The sequence below is a fragment of the Melanerpes formicivorus genome, unplaced genomic scaffold (genome assembly GCF_026170545.1).
Source record: "Melanerpes formicivorus ecotype bairdi unplaced genomic scaffold, bMelFor1.0.p_v2 SCAF_11, whole genome shotgun sequence".
In the NCBI taxonomy this organism is placed as follows: domain Eukaryota; kingdom Metazoa; phylum Chordata; class Aves; order Piciformes; family Picidae; genus Melanerpes; species Melanerpes formicivorus.
Genome location: NW_027142363.1, coordinates 16,064,162 through 16,081,605, shown reverse-complemented (window position 1 = coordinate 16,081,605; position 17,444 = coordinate 16,064,162). Strand labels below are relative to the sequence as shown.

Below are 17,444 nucleotides of genomic sequence, written 5' to 3'. Positions count from 1 at the left end.
CACTTGACTTAAGGGCTCTATTGTCAAATATGTCACACTCCCTTATTCCTTCCCAGGCTCAAGATCCCTGAAGGCTTAGGACAAAAAATCTGAAGTACCTTTCAGGCAAGCTCACATCCCTCTGGTTCTCACATGTGACACAGATAATAGGTAAGTGCCATGTGCTGAGCAATTTCCAAGTCACATTACAGATATTACTGCTTATAAGCCAAAACACCCTGAACAAAAGCTCTGCTGAAGCATAGCTCCCCTTAGGCAACTTCACTCCTCAGACACCAAAAACTTAGGAGTTCAAGATGAAGGTTCTCTGTTCAGTGCCTAAGGCAAAAAAGGCTACATACACTGAGCAAATAAACTGCAGTCAATCCCCAAAGGAAATTCTTGCCTTGATGCCTGGTTAATAGTTAATGCACAGGACAAGTCCTCAGTAGCCAGGAGCTACCTGTGAGAAAAGCAGCATGCAGTTATAGGAAGACAGACAGCTGAGAACTGAACTGCAACATCTGCTGAAATAAGCACTATTTCCATTTAAAATAATGTAGGTTTTAATTAGTAAATGAGATATTTAGACATTACAATCATCAGGTCCTAGCACAAGTGCTCTCATGGGAGTGAGAGGTGGCAAGAAAAACTGCTCGCATACATTTGTGATCCCAATACTGCTGTCTCTGAACAATAACACTTGATGCTAACCAGCTTAAATCCCATCATCATGTTAAGAGCTGTACCAGCATGAAGAGTGACAGCACGCATATGTTGCATGGAGCACAATGAATGTTCTTCATCTCTAGAGCACATTTTCTATAGAGCTCAAGATGCTTTGTAAGTGTGAAACAACACACATTCTCTACAGGACAAGACTTTTCCCTCTCTCTCTCTCTCTCCATTTCATGAAGACTAACAGCACATCCTAAACTCAGCTTTTATTTTTGTTTCTCCCATCAATCGAATCTCGAATGAGAAATGTTTTTTAAAGAGAGGAAACGAAAACTGTTGGCTGTTTTCCCAATGCAAATAAAGGCTGGCCTCTAAGCAGCACCAGCCACTATGAATGCAGCAGCAAACTAGACACACTATTTAATCTCCTACACATAAAATACATTACACTGGAGGGACCTAAAGATTAGTCAGTAGATCTTAGTGTTTAAAATACCAAAGCGGGTTATATTGTTGATTTATCAAATACCTAAACAGTATGTAGTCTTTGGGACCATATATGTTAACATTTTCAGTATCATTTGTATACCAACAACCAGATAAGCAATTCAAAGTTAACATCAGCTAACAGAGTGAGTAGTAGAGCAGTGAAGATGATGGAAATCGTAGAATTATCTACAAATCCTCCAGACAAGGCCCCAAAGTTCAAACTCCCCAATTCAAAAACTTCACATCCCATTCATATTGATTTTTTATCGTATCTTAATGGCAATCTTAATCAGATTGAAGTGCCCCAGAAGGCACTTCAAAAATATTCAGAAGGACAATGAAACAAGAGAATCAGGAGTTAAACAGAAACACACTGAAAAAGAAAACTTCAAAACCAAACTGGTTTAGGAATTAAACATTATTTAACTGCAGAATTGAATTCTTTAAAACCCCTGTGTGAAATAATTTATACATGCAAATTAATGAATAAAAGCTAGAAAGTACAGCTAGAGGCACTCTCTTTTCTTGCTGTAAAATGCCTTCTAATTACGGGTGAAGCTGAACGCTACTATGTTTTAATTATAGCATGACCTTGAACATTCAAAGGAGGTGAGGACCTCACTGAACCCAAAGACATGGAAGTAGAAACTTTTTTCTTTCCAGAACGTTTCTGTACACTGCAGTCATTAAGGAAGCAGCAGCAGCTCACAAAAAACATCACTAAATTGGTTTTCATGAGACTGACAAGAGCATATTCCTCCTGCACAGATCTTTGTGTGAGCTACAAAAATGTGGCTGAGCAGTTTGTTAAATGCCCAAGCAGCTTGCCTGAAGTAAAACTGCTGACAGCACAAGGAGCTGCCTAAACCAGATAACTAATTTAAATCTAGTTTAGGTGTGTTTAAACAAGTGGCATTTATTGAAACACTGACATGACCTAGTTAGAAGGTTTGACAGAAACTAACTACCATCCCCACATTACAGTTACAGCATGTAAACATGTTTAGAGGTGAAGCTACTTGCCAAATCTTTTTAAATACCTGAAGCCTTTCTTTCTGGCTTCAGATAATCCTTCTCTTCAAGAGAGGTCAATTCATGTGCTCAGCTTTCTCAGATTGCCTCTTCTGATTGTATTTCATATTGCTGACTCCCTCAAATCCCTGCGTACCCGCAAGATTTAGTAACTTAGGACCTTCCAAATCTTCCAGTCCTGTACATTTACCTACAGTTTCAAAAGTGGAAGAATCACCACTATATAAGCACATACTGTAGGGAGTAATATTGATGTTATTCTTATACACCCACATGCATAAGAAAACAGCACCACCTCTATGCCTCATGTTGCCAGCAGTCTCGCACAGTTGCTGCTAAACTGAGCACAAGAGTTTTTGAAAGAGCGGAAGCAGAAACATCTTAGCTACATGTACTCCGTTAATTTGCTGCAAAGGATTAAATGGACTCTACAAAACATTACAACTGAAGTTGAGAATTTTGTTGTTGGGGTGTTTTTTTGGTTTATTTTTGGGTTTGTTTGTTTGGGGGCTTTCTGTTGTTTGGTTTTCTTTGGGTTGTGGGGTTGAGGGGAGAGGGGGGTGTTGGGGGTTTTTTTGTTGATTTGTTGCATACATTTTATCCAGTCTTCCAGAAACACTTCCCAGTACAATTTCTGATGGCACATTAATTAGTGAACGTTTCTAGACTCCTATTGGAATTTCTCTTGAAACCCAGAGAGAGCCTCTCAAATGGCTTAGCATGTAGAAGTCTTGTTTGAGCTCCTGTTCTGAGCCAGACAGAATAAGGACATGAATCTGGGTTTCTCTCTTTCCAAACACAAAACACTAATTGCGACCCTCAGAGATTTTGCGTCTCACAGAGATACTTTGGGAGGGGTTTGGTTTACCCTAGTGGGGCATAAATATTGAAGTCTTGCAAAGTTTTCCAGAAAGTTACTTCCCTTTAAGCTCTATTTAAAACCTGATATTTGCTCTACTAAAGCCATCATATCTAACAAATAGACACTTGGCCCAAGACATAAAAAGAAGAGCAAGAGAGAAAGGCGGCAAACCTGTCAGCTACTTCTTTGCAGCTGAGAAAGATAACATCAGATAAAAACACCATGGAAAAGATGTCACATTAAGATAGGGCTGTAGGTTCATATCTGTAACTTCTTTAAGAGAGTTATATATATATATATATAAAAATAAAGAAAGAAAGATGTCTCAAGCCTGAAAATCTGCTGCTGCTCTTCTGTCAGAAGAGACAGCCAACAGCAGCAACTGAATACATGCATTATAGTGCTGCTGGGTTTTAAGGCAAGTTGTAAAATAACATCTGAGTTATCTGAAGGAAAGAGATTAATTTAGCTGCATGAATAGACAGGAGAGGAAAAATCCCAGTTCTGCCTAGTTCACATTATTGGTAGAGACATTTGAAATTTAGAGAGACTTCAAACCAAAGCAAATGAAAGCTGCCTTCTTTAAGGAGGAGGAGAAACAATTGCAGATGTTATAAAAATGCATCCTCAGGGAAAAAAAATATTGAATCCAATATACATAACTTTTCATATTTCATTCTATTTAAGCAAAACTCCCCCCCCTAAAAAAAAAAGCACTTGGAGATCCATAGTTATTTCCAGACTTTTGGGGATGGGCCATAATTTTGAAGTTACAAGCAGTCTTCATCGGAACTTTGGAGCACATTTAAGACAGCATTGTGAAGTAGTCAATGTAAAAGGTTACTCCAAGTTCTCTCCCAAACAGTCTGTGCTAAGAAAATGGAGAATGTTAAGCTGTTTTCAATAAAATTGTTTCTATTTTGCAATGGCAAAAGAAATTCATATTGTCAGCAAACTACATGGAGCTTGATGCAGAAAGCAGAGGATAGCTACCAAAATTGGGGGTGGAAAGGCAATTACTCCAGGAGTGGTTTAAGCTTTCAAGTGAGTGCATTTTATGACGTGCCCACAGTCCACAACTTCCTGTGTGTGCCTTGACCCACACAGAGCAGGTTATGGCACTGTCCTATGGCTGCTAATGCTCACTGCTCATATACAGCATGGTGTGCATGTGTAGGCAAAACTCCCATCATCTCCCTATTCAGACAGAAGAGAGATTGGGTCCTTCTAAAAGCATAATTTAAACCAAACTTACTGAAAAGAAAATATGTCTCTAAATCTCTTTCCATTTAGATGCCAATTCTGAGAAGCTACATTCCAGAAAGCCTTTATGGCATACATTGGATGATTGTTTTTTTAGAGGAGCTGGAATGGTGTTTGACTTTCTGCTTGAAATCCCTGATAGGCTAACTTTGCTTCTCTTATCTGGTCCACTGGGTATAGCCACACTCGTAACACAAATGCTTGGTTTTACATGCAAAAGATCAATAGTTTCAAGGAGTTAAAAACTGGGCAGCTTATGATAGAGGCTATTACTCCCTTTCCTTCTCAGCAAAAGTAGAAATCAGAGCACAGTTGTTGAAAATGGTGGGTTTATCTCATTTACTTTCCTCTTTAAGCTTACCTGCAAAGATCTAATTCTTACACTTCATCAGAATAATCTCCTAGCAAAACTTATGCAGAGAATTTACCTGTCCAGAGAGAGACTGAAAGAACTAGAAGCCCATTACAACGAAAATCATGTTACCAGTAAATGAGAAGAAAAAATTGCAGATAACTAACAGGCATAAGGTCAAATCTAATGCTAGCATAAGCCCCAAAGTCAGTTAATTAGCACATGGATTACATTGGTTGCGTTGCATCTCTAACTCTTCAAATGCCAACAGACCCTTAAGTGCTGAACCAATACTACTAGCAAGAAAATTTACATTTCCCAATAAATATGAAAAAGGTATAATAAACAAGCAGGAAAATGCATACTTACATCACTTTGCACAGCACCACTCCCATACACCTTGTCCTGAAAAGCTCCTATGATAAATTCCCTTAATGGGTTCTTGTTTACAATGATTAAAACCTTCAGAATGAGTTCACCTGGGCACACTCAGTCATGTATCATACCTTCAAGTAACAAATCATAAACCAACATAAAATAGAAAATGAATACTGAAAATGATCAGTAAGTTGTTAGGTAAAGAACTGTAGAACCGAAATAACCTTTAAACAAAAATCAGAAGAAAATAATTTGCTACAAGACCTTTTATGAATAGAGCAACTAACTACACTTGAAGTAAGTCAGACTTGTGTTTTTCCCCCAGATACTAATTATGTATTTCTCTCTGAAACATTCTTCCTTCAGAACATGATTCCTAACACAACTTGCAAGACCACCTTCTACTTTTACAGTCTTCAGAAATGCACCTGCCTGTTTGCACAAAGTGATGATACTGTGCAAATTTGCATCATTGAGAGAGAGAGAAAAAAAAAAGAAAGGGAGATGACTCCACATAATTCTGGTAAGACCTCTTACTTGCAATTGGTTTTACACGGCTAGATGGAAAGCAATAAAAATCCCAAGATGTAGCAAAAAGACTTCTAGCAAAGACCTGATGTGGAGTTCTCTGACTCAAGCCTGCCAATAGAATCTAATATTATAGCAATTCTATGGCTTTATAAGGGTTTACAATTCTGCTGTATTCATTGTGAGCTGTAAGATTCCAGGCCAGGAATCTAATTTCATATACATACATTTAAAAGATATCATTCAAACATTGAGCTATTGCTGAGTAACAAAACAAGCAGCTGAAGGGTAGGAATACGTAGTGTCTAACAAGAGGCAGTTAAATCTCTTTCACTGGAACGTTTGCCCAGAGTACTTAAAAAGTGACATTACAGAATCACAGAATCACCGAGGTTGGAAGAGACCTCAAAGATCATCGAGTCCAACCTGTCACCATAGACTTCATGACTAAACCATGGCACCAAGTGCCACGTCTAATCCCCTATTGAACACCTCCAGGGACATCCCAATGGCAAACGACTCTCCCAGTGAAGAGCTCTCTCCTCACCTCAAGCCTAACCTTCCCCTGGCACAGCTTGAGACTGTGTCCTCTTGTTCTGGTGCTGATTGCCTGAGAGAAGAGACCAACTCCCTCCTGGCTACAACCTCCCTTCAGGGAGTTGTAGAGAGCAATAAGGTCTGCCCCTGAGCCTCCTCTTCTCCAGGCTAAGCAACCCCAGCTCCCACAGCCTCTCCTCACAGGGCTGTGCTCCAGACCTCTCCCCAGCCTCATTGCCCTTCTCTGGACATGTTCAAGTGTCTCAATGTCCTTCTTAAATTGAGGGGCATAGAACTGGACACAGGACTCAAGGTGTGGCCGAACCAGTGCTGAGTACAGGGGCACAGGGGCACAATGACTTCCCTGCTCCTGCTGGCCACACTATTTCTGATACAGGCCAGGATGCCATTGGCCTTCTTGGCCACCTGGGCGCACTGCTGGCTCATGTTTAGGCAGCTGTCAATCAGCACCCTCAGGTCCCTTTCTGCCTGGCTGCTCTCCAGCCACTCTGACCCCAGCCTGTAGCTCTGCATGGGGTTGTTGTGGCCAAAGTGCAGCACCTGGCACTTGGATTTGTTGAATGCCATTGTCATACTGGAAAAACCTCTGGCTTCAGATTCATCTGACAAATAACAAATTTTCATAAGTTATATTTTATTTTGAGCTGAATTTCTCTATTAACTGATACAAAATGTTTTTCAAACAACCTAATTAGTTTGGGCCCTGCTCCTATAGATGCTTGCATAAAGAACCTCAATCCACTTGCAGCATCCAGGCAAGTATGAGGGTTTGCTCCCACCCATACTGGACATTTTCTGTTTCGTCCCTCCTGAGCCTCAGTTTGTTTTGTGAGGAGATATACACCACGGGCAACTGGAATGAGTTTACAGTATGACCTTAAACATTGAATATTTGGAGAAGCATTTTTATAACTATTTGGTTTTGTTTATTTGAGGCTTAGCCATCATGTCAATGAGAACAGCATTCTAAGGGAAAGGAATGCAAAACACCCATGCTCCTGGTGGGAATAAACTGATTATAGAATTTGGATGAACAAGAAGAAAAAGAGGGGTTTAGTCACATAGCCCTTTCCTTTAGTCAATGTTCAATGTACACTTACTTTAAACAAAACACCACCCAAATTAATATTCCCTCATTAATTTCTTGGATATTGCAGCATTAGAAAATAAAAAAAATATATTAATTTGCTTTTACAATTACAATTTTGGGGCCCTTAGGGAAGCTTCTCAGTGTTGTCTGGTTCTAAACATGCTTTTCTTTTTGACCAGGAGACTATTCTCAGTGTTCACCAACCACAAGCACTGCAGCATCCTGAGGCAGACGCCTGGCCTTTCATACCCCCCAAAATAGCAACTGCCTTGAAATAAACGTAAGAGAGAGGTTATGTAGCTGGTTTGCTCTTTTTCTGTTTCTGGAGCTATGCAGGCTAGCATTTGCAAGGTTTCCTTCACAAGCTCGAAAAATCCGACTAGGAAATGAGGAAAGTTTATTTACAGTGAAAGTTAAGATTTTCACCTAAGACAACAGCTTGAATTTAAAGCAATTCATATATGGCAAGGTTTCTTAAAACCCAACAACCCACAAGTGCTGACGACTCGCCACCCTCTAGACCTATTCAATGTGTCCTGCTACAGTTTATGCAACCATTTCTTGAAAATTCTCCAAGCTTCTTCCTTTGTCAGTTTCCACCAGATCCTAATTTGGTATCATCTGAGCTTTCAGAAAGCTGTGTTACCATTATGGCTTCCTCTTCAATTAAAAATTAAACAAAGGGGAAAGTCTCCTGCTATTCAGAAGCCAGGTTACAGATGAAGTTTTCACTACAATTACTTTCCATGAAAGAAGCAGGCCGAATAGGAGGAGCAATTCATTGTGCTTCATAACCTGCCTGCCAGATGCACAATATCTAACATACACACCAAAATGTGGTGGGTTTAGGCTATGCCTTTAAAATTTAGTTTACAGATTCCAAGCAGAAAAGTAGAAAAATATAAATAAATCACTATTGGGTGTGAAAAGGAAAACAAAAGTTTATTCTAAACAAATTCATTGGGTAAATATCTGGAATAAGAGGAGCTGTACCATAACAGTTCTGCCCTTTTCTCTTCTCTTCTGATCTCGGCTGGTTTTGCTTCACTTGGGAGAGATAATCTGCGTGTTTTGCCTGGCCTTGGCTAAGTCTAACCTGCTGCTTCTCTCTCTGCTCCTTTCTCTCTTGGGACAGGGGGGGCAATGGAATGGCTTCCCTGGTCTGTTGGCCAAGGGGTCCTTGTACTGTTTATTAATTGTAAACATCTGTATAATATTGTAACTCCTGTATATTTTGTACATATTCATTGCCTTCCATTGTAGAGTGTAGATTGTAAATACAGCTCTATTTTTTTCTAAATACAGCTCCATTTGCTTCTAACTGAGTTGGTCTGGCAAAGTTAATGTTGGGGGGAAACTTCAACCCACCACACTTCTCCAATTAAAAATTAAACAATGGAAAAGGTGTTCTGCTACTCAGAAGCCAGGTTACAGATCAAGTTTTCACTACAATTACTTTCCATGAAAGAAACAGGCCAAATAGGAGGAGCAATTCATTGTTCTTCATAACCTGCTTGCCAGATGCACAATATTTAACATACACACCAAAAGTACATGAAGATAGAAGACTTCAGGCTTGCTGTTCTTCTCATGAGCCTTGACAGCCACATAAAGAAGTACTAAGAACAAAATGCATACAGGGCTTCCAAAGGTTGATGGTTTATGCTGAGGAAACTTAGAGGGACTCAAATATTTCCAGTCTACAGGGTTCAAAACTTGACCAGAACTTCCACAGACAGCAGTGCTTGTGATTTCTGAGGCTCATGAGCTAGCTGTTTTCACTCCTATTTTTAATAACTACAAATTCTTGAAGGACTGAAAGAACTACTCTCCAAGTTCCCCAAAGATGGATATCTCCATTGCACATGACTGAATACATGCATTTCCACTGTCTCCTGTGCATTCCAGTGAGTAGACTGAAGAACTGCAAACTAAGCTTTTCATTTCCCTGCTCATTTTATCTGTTATATATGGAGTTATAAATCAGTTGCATAGAATAATGTGGATTTAAAGGCCTTTATTGCTTTCCTGGTGAAAAATGATCTGATTTGGACTGTCATATTTTAAAAGCTAAAAAAAACCCCTACATATTCTTGAAAGGAAAAGAAATGGATTTAATTAAGGAAAATAATATTAAAACCCAGTCTCAAAATATTCCATTATACAACAGTACAAATGAAAAAAATCTGCACAATTTCAGCTTCTTGCAGGCTGTGAAACAGCATAAATTGTTCTTCTAATGCTAAAAGAGAGACAGCAGTGAAACTTTAATGTAGCTGTCGACTGAAGTCATATCAGAAAAGCAGTGAAAACCAGCAATCTGCTGCTTATGAGTACCCATGCACATGGACAAAGGAGATACCTTGTGACCGTTTGAGGCGGTGCCTTTAACAAAAGGACACCATGGCTGAATGTTTTATAAACAAGACAGGTCTAAACTAATTTCATTGGTGGAGAAGCAGAAGCACTGCCTTAGGTTTTGACTCCCAGTGGTACTTGTCTCAGTTCAGTCTTGCACTTTCTCCTTTCGCAGCTTGCGGCTTCTGGGCTTTCGGCCAGACTGACCTTGAGCAGATAAGGCCTCTTCTAACACATATCTGCTTTTAATTAACATTTGCTCTTTTTTCTCTCTTTCTAACCCTCTTTGGGGAAAAAGGGGAGAGAAGGGGGTACAGGGGGAAACCCTTCCTCCAGACGGGGGAAGGGAATCTCATTCCTGTGTTACTTTGTTGTATATTTCTGTCTATATTGTAAATACTGTAAATTGTGTATATATTCCCCTGCATTCCCTAAACTGCTTTGTAAACACAGCACACAATCCTTTGCTAATCCGGCTGTGGGTTTTTCCTTTCAATTTTCTTTCCCTTCACTTTACAGGGAGGGGGAGAAGGCCTGGCCTTCCCCTCAACCCTCGACATACCTTTAACAGGATACACATTTTAAGTCTTTTTAAGAAGTTGTATCTTCTGTTCACACCATCCTAAAAGTGTACTCTGATTTCTTCTCTGAATAGCTGGTGCATCTTACAATTCTACACAAAATACAGATACTCAAATAGGGAGGAGAGGAGGGGGACTTGATGGCTACTGACAATTGCCCAAGCAAGGTTTTTTTTAATCTCTTTTTTGAAGGGAGGTTTGTTACAGTTTGGAGATAATTAGGAAACAAATAGTTTGTTTATATTATATATGTGTGTGTGTATATATGCAATTTTCCTTGATTATGGTTTTACTCATGCTAGTCACAATTCAAGTTTGTGTGAGTTACATAAAATGGCTCTCAAAAGCATTACTCACATAAACATTCATTCATCAATCAAGTTCTCATCCCCTTTCAACTGCTAGTGAGCCTCCTGTTTTTCCATCACTCCAGCTTTTTCTCCACGTAGACTTAAGGAGGATGCACGCAGGAGAAATAGAAACATATTTTCAGAGAGCTTTCTCAATTTTGCATACAGATCTCATCTACTGTAGATGAAAAACTAAACAGAATGTGATCACTGTTACTTCATTCATCAGAAATTTTGTTTGGAAGGGTTCAGATAGACAGCACTTACTCTATAACAAGCATGAGATAATTGAATATATTGCTGCAAGAGCTCAGCAAATGTCCCTTTACAAAGGAAGGCTACACTTGCCTACATTCTGTTCCATTCACTAATGTGCCAGTTGATAATATATTTTTTTTCATGAATTATTAATGAATCATTTTGAACAGGCAGGAGAAAAGGGGAACAAACCCTCCAAACACATAAAATGAAGTCTTTAATTTCCACCCCCCAAGGTGTACTAATAATTCAGCTAGGAGAACTCAATTCAACATATAAGCACATCAGGATGGTAGCCAAATAGTCTGCATTTAGTTGGTTTTCACCAATGGGATTGTAAACAACATTTAGTTTATGTATCTTGTAGTTTGTGGACCTGCTAAGTTATCTGATGACAAACAAGGAACAAATGGACTCTAAGACCCATGACCTGATCATTTTATCTTCCTGTCCTTAAAAAAAAAGGCTCCTGGCATCATGGCACCCAATGGGCAGAAGAGACAGGTATGCAGAGCAGCAATATAGTGAGAAAATAAGCAGCACAAGTAGTATCTTGTCAAAGGAGGACATGTTTTAGTTTCCACAGTCAGCAAAAACCAGGACACTGTCCAGTTCCGTGTAGCAGACTAGCCTGAGAGAAGTGATTTTGTGAAAAAGTGAAGAGCTGTCTTTGAACTCTTACACATATATTTATATACACAGAGCAACTCTACAGCATTGCCCACGGTACTGTTCTGTTACTGTCCAAGTCTGTCGTACTGCAGATTAAAAGCTCTGCAAACAGCATGAAGATTTTCGCCATGTTAATTGTGACTATTTGGGTAGAAGTCTTTTAATATTCTTTCAATGTCTCAACAAATAATTAATAAAGACATCTACACAGACATTTGGATTGTTTTTATGCACTTTTTAGCAGAGGGCTTGCAGGAGGACCTCAGCTAAACTTCCAGATGTACACACTTGCACCTTTGAAGGGAAGAACTCAGAATACTCAGTGTGCGTAGGACATGGCTTCCCTCTGCAGCTGCTCGATGGCCAAGTTTGTGCATTCTGAAATTGGTGTCAATAACTCAAAATCTACATCAAAATTTGTGCCCCATCTCTAAAATTACTCCTTTTAAAATATATTTTTTTTCTGGTGCCTGATATATTTAGTTAAGTACACAAAAGGAAAGGCTTTGCAAGTCCATCAGTCCCAGTCTTGGTAGCATCTTTTAAGTGGCCATTTGCACCTTATGGTGAAGGGGAATGAATGCCCTGCAAGGTGGTATGCATCTTATTGATTCTCTGACCCCCTCTGAGCTTGTTTCATGGGAAAAAAAAAAGAAGGAGGGGTGGGGGTGGGTGTCCACTAATAAAGCTTGAAAATACTCAGGCAGCAGCACATCTGTGCTTCTGTTCATATCTCTGAACTGAAAACCCCATCTAGTTGGTCTCATCTTTGAATTAAATTCATGGTGCTCCTCCGTTTTTGTTAGTGTGTATTTTGCATCTTTAACATTCTGCAAGTTCTGTGCTACATTTCTTCTACTCTATCTATACTCTCAGGCTAAGTACTACTATTCTTTGAACTATTACAGGTATCCCATAAGAATATACTTTGCCTCAAATCCACAGGCAAGCATCTCCAAATCAACAGCCAGAATAGCCTGTTCACGATTTGATCCCATGTATTCTTTCCAGGTGTGAATACCCTTAAGAGCTTCCTATCAGGGACCCCTAAAAGGCTAACTTTGCTTCTCTGCAAAGTGCATGATTTTCAATAGGTATTTTCTGCTAAAAGAATACAAATAGAAGCCTGATATGTGATAGATTAAAAGGAGAAAATGCAAAGAGATTTCTTTGTGGACACACCTTTACATAAAGTAATTTTCATACTTTTGCAGCCCTGTATACATAAGTGTACAAAAAATATAAGTACCAGAAGTATTGTACTTTAGTACACAGTATAGCAGAAGGGGAAGAATGGAGGATGAACAGAAGGAATGTCTACATACAGCTTTGATTAAAATCCTCCTGAAACAACACACACAAAACTTATTCCATAGCATTAGCACGTGGCTGCAAAACCCTTTCTCTAGTCTCCATAAAACTTTCAAATGTAGTCTGTGGTAGGCAGCAAACCCCTTCAGTGTAAGGATGGTATGCTTAATTACAGTTAGCATGGATGCTGTAAAGGGATTTTGCTCTAATGCATGCTGAAGTGTGGTCTGCTTGTATGGACTAACTTCTCCAAATCCAGCCCTTGTTTGAGGCCGCCTCTGGGTGTGAGTCTTGTTTGATACACCAACCTACTAAGAAGAACATTGCTCTCCCCTAAAATTAACATGACTTCTGAAGAGGTGTGCATAGCAAAGCTGCTTCGCTTTCTGCCCAGGTGGGACCAGAGTATACCACCACAAGTAAACATGCAAAGGTAAAGGTGACTTCATTTCACACTGTCCGGAAGAGGCAAGCATGGAGGCAGAGACATGACAGAAAGGGCCCTACCCACTTTCCCATAACCTATGCCCCCTATTTCCAGCCTGCTGGGCTTGCTGCTTACAGCAAACCAACCTGCTGTTACGAACAACACATCTCTGATTTTACCTAACCAAAGAGCCTTTCTTGTACAAACAACAGCAAGTGGCTCCATTTCCATTATTCTGAATTTTAAATTGCAAGGAAAGCCTCCCAGGTGAGAGCCTTATTCAATGGTGAGCTGTTGTTCAGCTGCAGCAGTAAGTTTGGCAGGGGAAGAGGAGGCCATGCCCACAGCAATGGCTGTTCCCGGCACCTCCTCCCTGCCCCCCACACAGTCTCTTTGTTGCAGGGCAATGGAACACACTGAGTCCTGCTGCCTTGTCCACAGGCAGCCACGATTCCAGCTGTGATTAGAACAGACATGGCTGAGGTCCCCATGCAGATACTCTCCAGCTACCAAAACGGTGGTGAAGCCACCACAGAAATAATTGTGTGCTTTCCTCAGAAGAGCTTTAAAACATCTCCCCATGAAATAAAAGCCTGCCTTACCTGCGACGGGGAGCTGTGCCTGCCAGGCAGCAAAGAGCGCGATCCTCCACTTCATCTTGCTCACCCAGCTGGTGCTGGGGAGTGGAAGGCCACAAAGCAAGGAGAAGAGTCACCTCCACGGGCTCTGCTCATCTGCTGGCCCCACAGGAAGCCCAACCCCTCTCAGGGCTTTTGGAGTCCACCTGCTGGCAGTAGCACCAAAGCATGTGCCTGCCTCCGCCGAGCAGCCTCTGAGGGTTGGGGTTGGAGTTCTTGGTATTGATGTTTGGGGTTTCCTTTTGCACTTTTTTCTTTTACTCTCTGCAAGATAATTTTCGGTGGAGTATATTTTTGTTTGCCTGATGATTCCTGGGCCATCCTAGTCAACAGCTGCTGATCTCTACAAAGGGCTTAGAAAAGCATATTTGATATCAAATTTGGCATATATAAACTGTATCAACTATATAATAACTATATAGTTACTATATAACTATATAGTTACTGTATCAACTACGCCCAGTGTAGAGTGCAGCATATATTTACAGCTTAAAATTCTCAGTTATAGTCACTCTTGAACAAGTAGCTGGTTAAACTGGTAAGGACACAAAGTTCATTTCTAGACCTAAATGAAATTTGTCCTTACCATCAGCAATTGAAAGTGGCTGCACTCTCAGGATTATGAGGCTGGCCAACATCATGGGGAGCTGGGCTCTGCCTACCCTTGCAGATACTGTCCACAGGACATAAAACACCAGCAAAACTGACCCTGCCTGGCTCATTTCACTTATACCTGTCTGTGAAATGGAGATGTCTTTTGAAGTGATCATACTGCATCTTTCTGTTTTGAAAGTGTCAGTATGCATAGTGCTCTGGAGCCATTTGGTCCTTCAAGCTACCACAGCCCGTAAGAAGGAGGGCCTGTGTCATCTCTACAGGACACCATCATGCTCCTCCTCCTCACACTGCATGAAACAGAAAGCTTAGCAGCTTCTAGCTACCCATGCTACTCCTACCTACTGAGTGGGCCACAGGATTCAACCTTCCTGCTGCTTGAAGTTGTCCTCTAGCAACAGATTCTGAGACAGACCAGCATGCTTCAGGACTCGGTGATGAGTGATTTGGAAGCAGCTGTGATCTGGAAGCAGCTGTGATCTGGGAGCAGCTGTGATCTGGGAGCTAACAAAGCCTTTCAGCCCCACATTGTAGGCATGTCCCTTAATACGGTCCTCAGAGTGTCACAAAACCAACCAGTCTGACCAGCAGCTGTGCTGGTGAAACCTGGTTTCCCACAGGTCCAAGTTCTCCATCCAGCATGATGACTGCAGTGCCTCCTGTGCTGCCCCAAGTTCCCGCCACCCCCTTGGTTCTCCTGTGCCCATGTATGTGAGGCCAGGTGGCAGGGCACACAGCCCCAGGCAGCACATGTGCACACTAACTCAGCAGCCCAGTACGGAAGTGAAAATGCCCTAGTTTTTCTGCAGCTCTGAGGGAACAAAAAAGATCCCTGCAGCTATCTACACAAACCCACGAGTAGGAACAGGTTATGTTTAAGCCTCCTTTGTTTAGCTAAATTGATGTTGACCCCCCAGGTCAAAAGTGGCTGGGGCAGTGGTGAGCAGCAGGCTGAGCCAGAAGAATTACAGTGCTTGTTTCCTTACGAAGCCAAGCTAGTGATCAAATCAGGCAGCATTAAAGCAGTGCTCTGCAGGCAGTGGTGAACAACCACACAGGCAACAAAATAAGCATGCTTTAGTGGTAACTGAGCAAATGTCACTCAGGAGACTACTTCATAAAATGAGCTGGAAAAACACGAGAAACTGATTTGTGGTAACCATATTAAGTAATTTAATTTTGCTTTTACCTGAGGACCTCAGCATGTGTTTCAAATTAGTCATGCTAAAGCCAGGGTAGTTTAGGTTTTACAGATAAAGAAATTAAGTCTTAAGGAAGACAGGGAAAACAAGGCACTAGACATCAAAGAGAACCGTGGGAGCCAGGGACATTTAGGAGTTATTTGGGTTTAGGGTTGGTTGTTTGGTGGGGTTTGTGGTGTGTGTTTGGTTTGTTTGTTTGGGGGGGTTATTTGTGGGGTTTGTTTGGTTTTATTTGGTTGTTGGTTGGGATTAGTTTTTTTTTTTTTTATGGTGCATTGGTTTTCTTTATTAAAAACATCGAAACAGAAATCAAACCAACCACCAAGCTGTGTGGTGCAGCAGACAGGCTGGAGGGAAAGGAGGCCATCCAGAGGGACCTTGACAGGCTGGAGAGGTGGGCACAAGCCAACCTCATGAGGTTCAACAAGAAAAAATGCAGGGTCTTGCATCTGGGTTGAGGCAATCCCAGGCACAAATCCAGGCTGGGCAGTGACTGCCTGGAAAGCAGCCCTGAGGAGAGAGACTTGGGGGTGCTGGTGGATGAGAAGCTCAACATGAGCTCTCAGTGTGCACTTGCAGACCGCAAAGCCGATCAGATCCTGGGCTGCATCAAGAGCAATGTGGCCAGCAGGTCAAGGGAGGTGATTCTCCCACTCTACTCAGCTCTGGTGAGACCCCACCTAGAGTCCTGCCTCCAGTTCTGCAGCCCCTATTACAAGAGGGATATGGAGGTGCTGGAAGGTGTCCAGAGAAGGGCCACAAGGATGATCAGAGGGCTGGAGCACCTCTCCTATGAGGACAGACTGAAGGAGTTGGGGCTGTTCAGTCTGGAGGAGAGAAGGCTCCGAGGTGACCTAATTGAGGCCTTCCAGTATCTGAAGGGGGCCTACAAGAAGGCTGGGGAGGGACTTCTCAGGATGTCAGGTAGTGATAGGACTAGGGGGAATGGAATGAAGCTGGAGGTGGGGAGATTCAGGCTGGAGGTGAAGAGGAAGTTCTTCCCCATGAGAGTGGTGAAGCCCTGGAATGGGTTGTCCGGGGAGGTGGTTGAGGCCCCATCCCTGGAGGTGTTTAAGCCCAGGCTGGATGAGGCTCTGGCCAGCCTGATGTAGTGTGGGGTGTCCCTGCCCATGGCAGGGGGGTTGGAACTAGATGATCCTTGTGGTCCCTTCCAACCCTGACTGATACTATGATACCAACCACCACATAAAAAGGCAATAGGAGAGCCAAGGTGTGGTTAGGGATAATTTCTCCCCAGCATTTCTAATTGGCAGTAGCAGCCAGCAAAAGGCTCCACTTATGGCAAATAAAGGGGAAAAGAAACCCAACAGAATGAAAATAAGAGAGGTGAAATCTGGAGTTTTAGAATAGATTTTCCAGAGAAGAAGATACTAGACAGGAATCATTTCTCCAGCAAAGGGTTGCAGCATTTATATGAATATCATGCCACTTGACACAGTGATGCCAACTCTCACTCTTTATAAGAAATCTCATGTTATTGTGCTCTTTTCAAAGGTGAATAACACTTTCCTCTATTATTAACAGAAATAGGAAGTACATTTAGGCAATCATGGACTAAAAAAAGCTTGAAAACATACTTAGGTGCACCTTGGAGCCTAAAACAGCATCCCTCCCATCAAAATACAACTAGCTCTGCAGAAGATTGATGAGTATTCACAAGAGTAATATTATTAACAGACTTTAGGATCAGGACTTATGCTGAGAGAAAGCACAACTATGTCAATGAGTAATTTAATTTTTCTTTCATTTCAAATTCGGGGGGGGGGAGGAAGAAAACAAAAAAGGAATGTGCATCCCCAGCA

At 41.5% G+C, this 17,444-nt stretch overlaps 1 protein-coding gene across 5 annotated transcripts in view; it reads right to left on the bottom strand.

Annotated features, from left to right (window-relative positions):
• The window catches only part of CD247 (CD247 molecule), a 72,529-nt gene that overhangs the window by 52,615 nt on the left and 2,470 nt on the right, over window positions 1-17,444 (bottom strand). For 2 of the 5 annotated variants that reach the window (XM_068144670.1, XM_068144671.1), the window contains exon 1: window positions 13,769-13,924. The exons of 2 other annotated variants lie outside the window; for them this stretch is intronic. In XM_068144670.1, coding sequence (XP_068000771.1) covers window positions 13,769-13,823 — 55 coding nt within the window. In that variant the 5' untranslated portion in view covers window positions 13,824-13,924. Of the gene's footprint in view, window positions 1-5,024; window positions 5,043-13,768; window positions 13,925-17,444 lie in introns of those variants that run through there. One more of the 5 variants, XM_068144675.1, reaches the window with a different exon arrangement.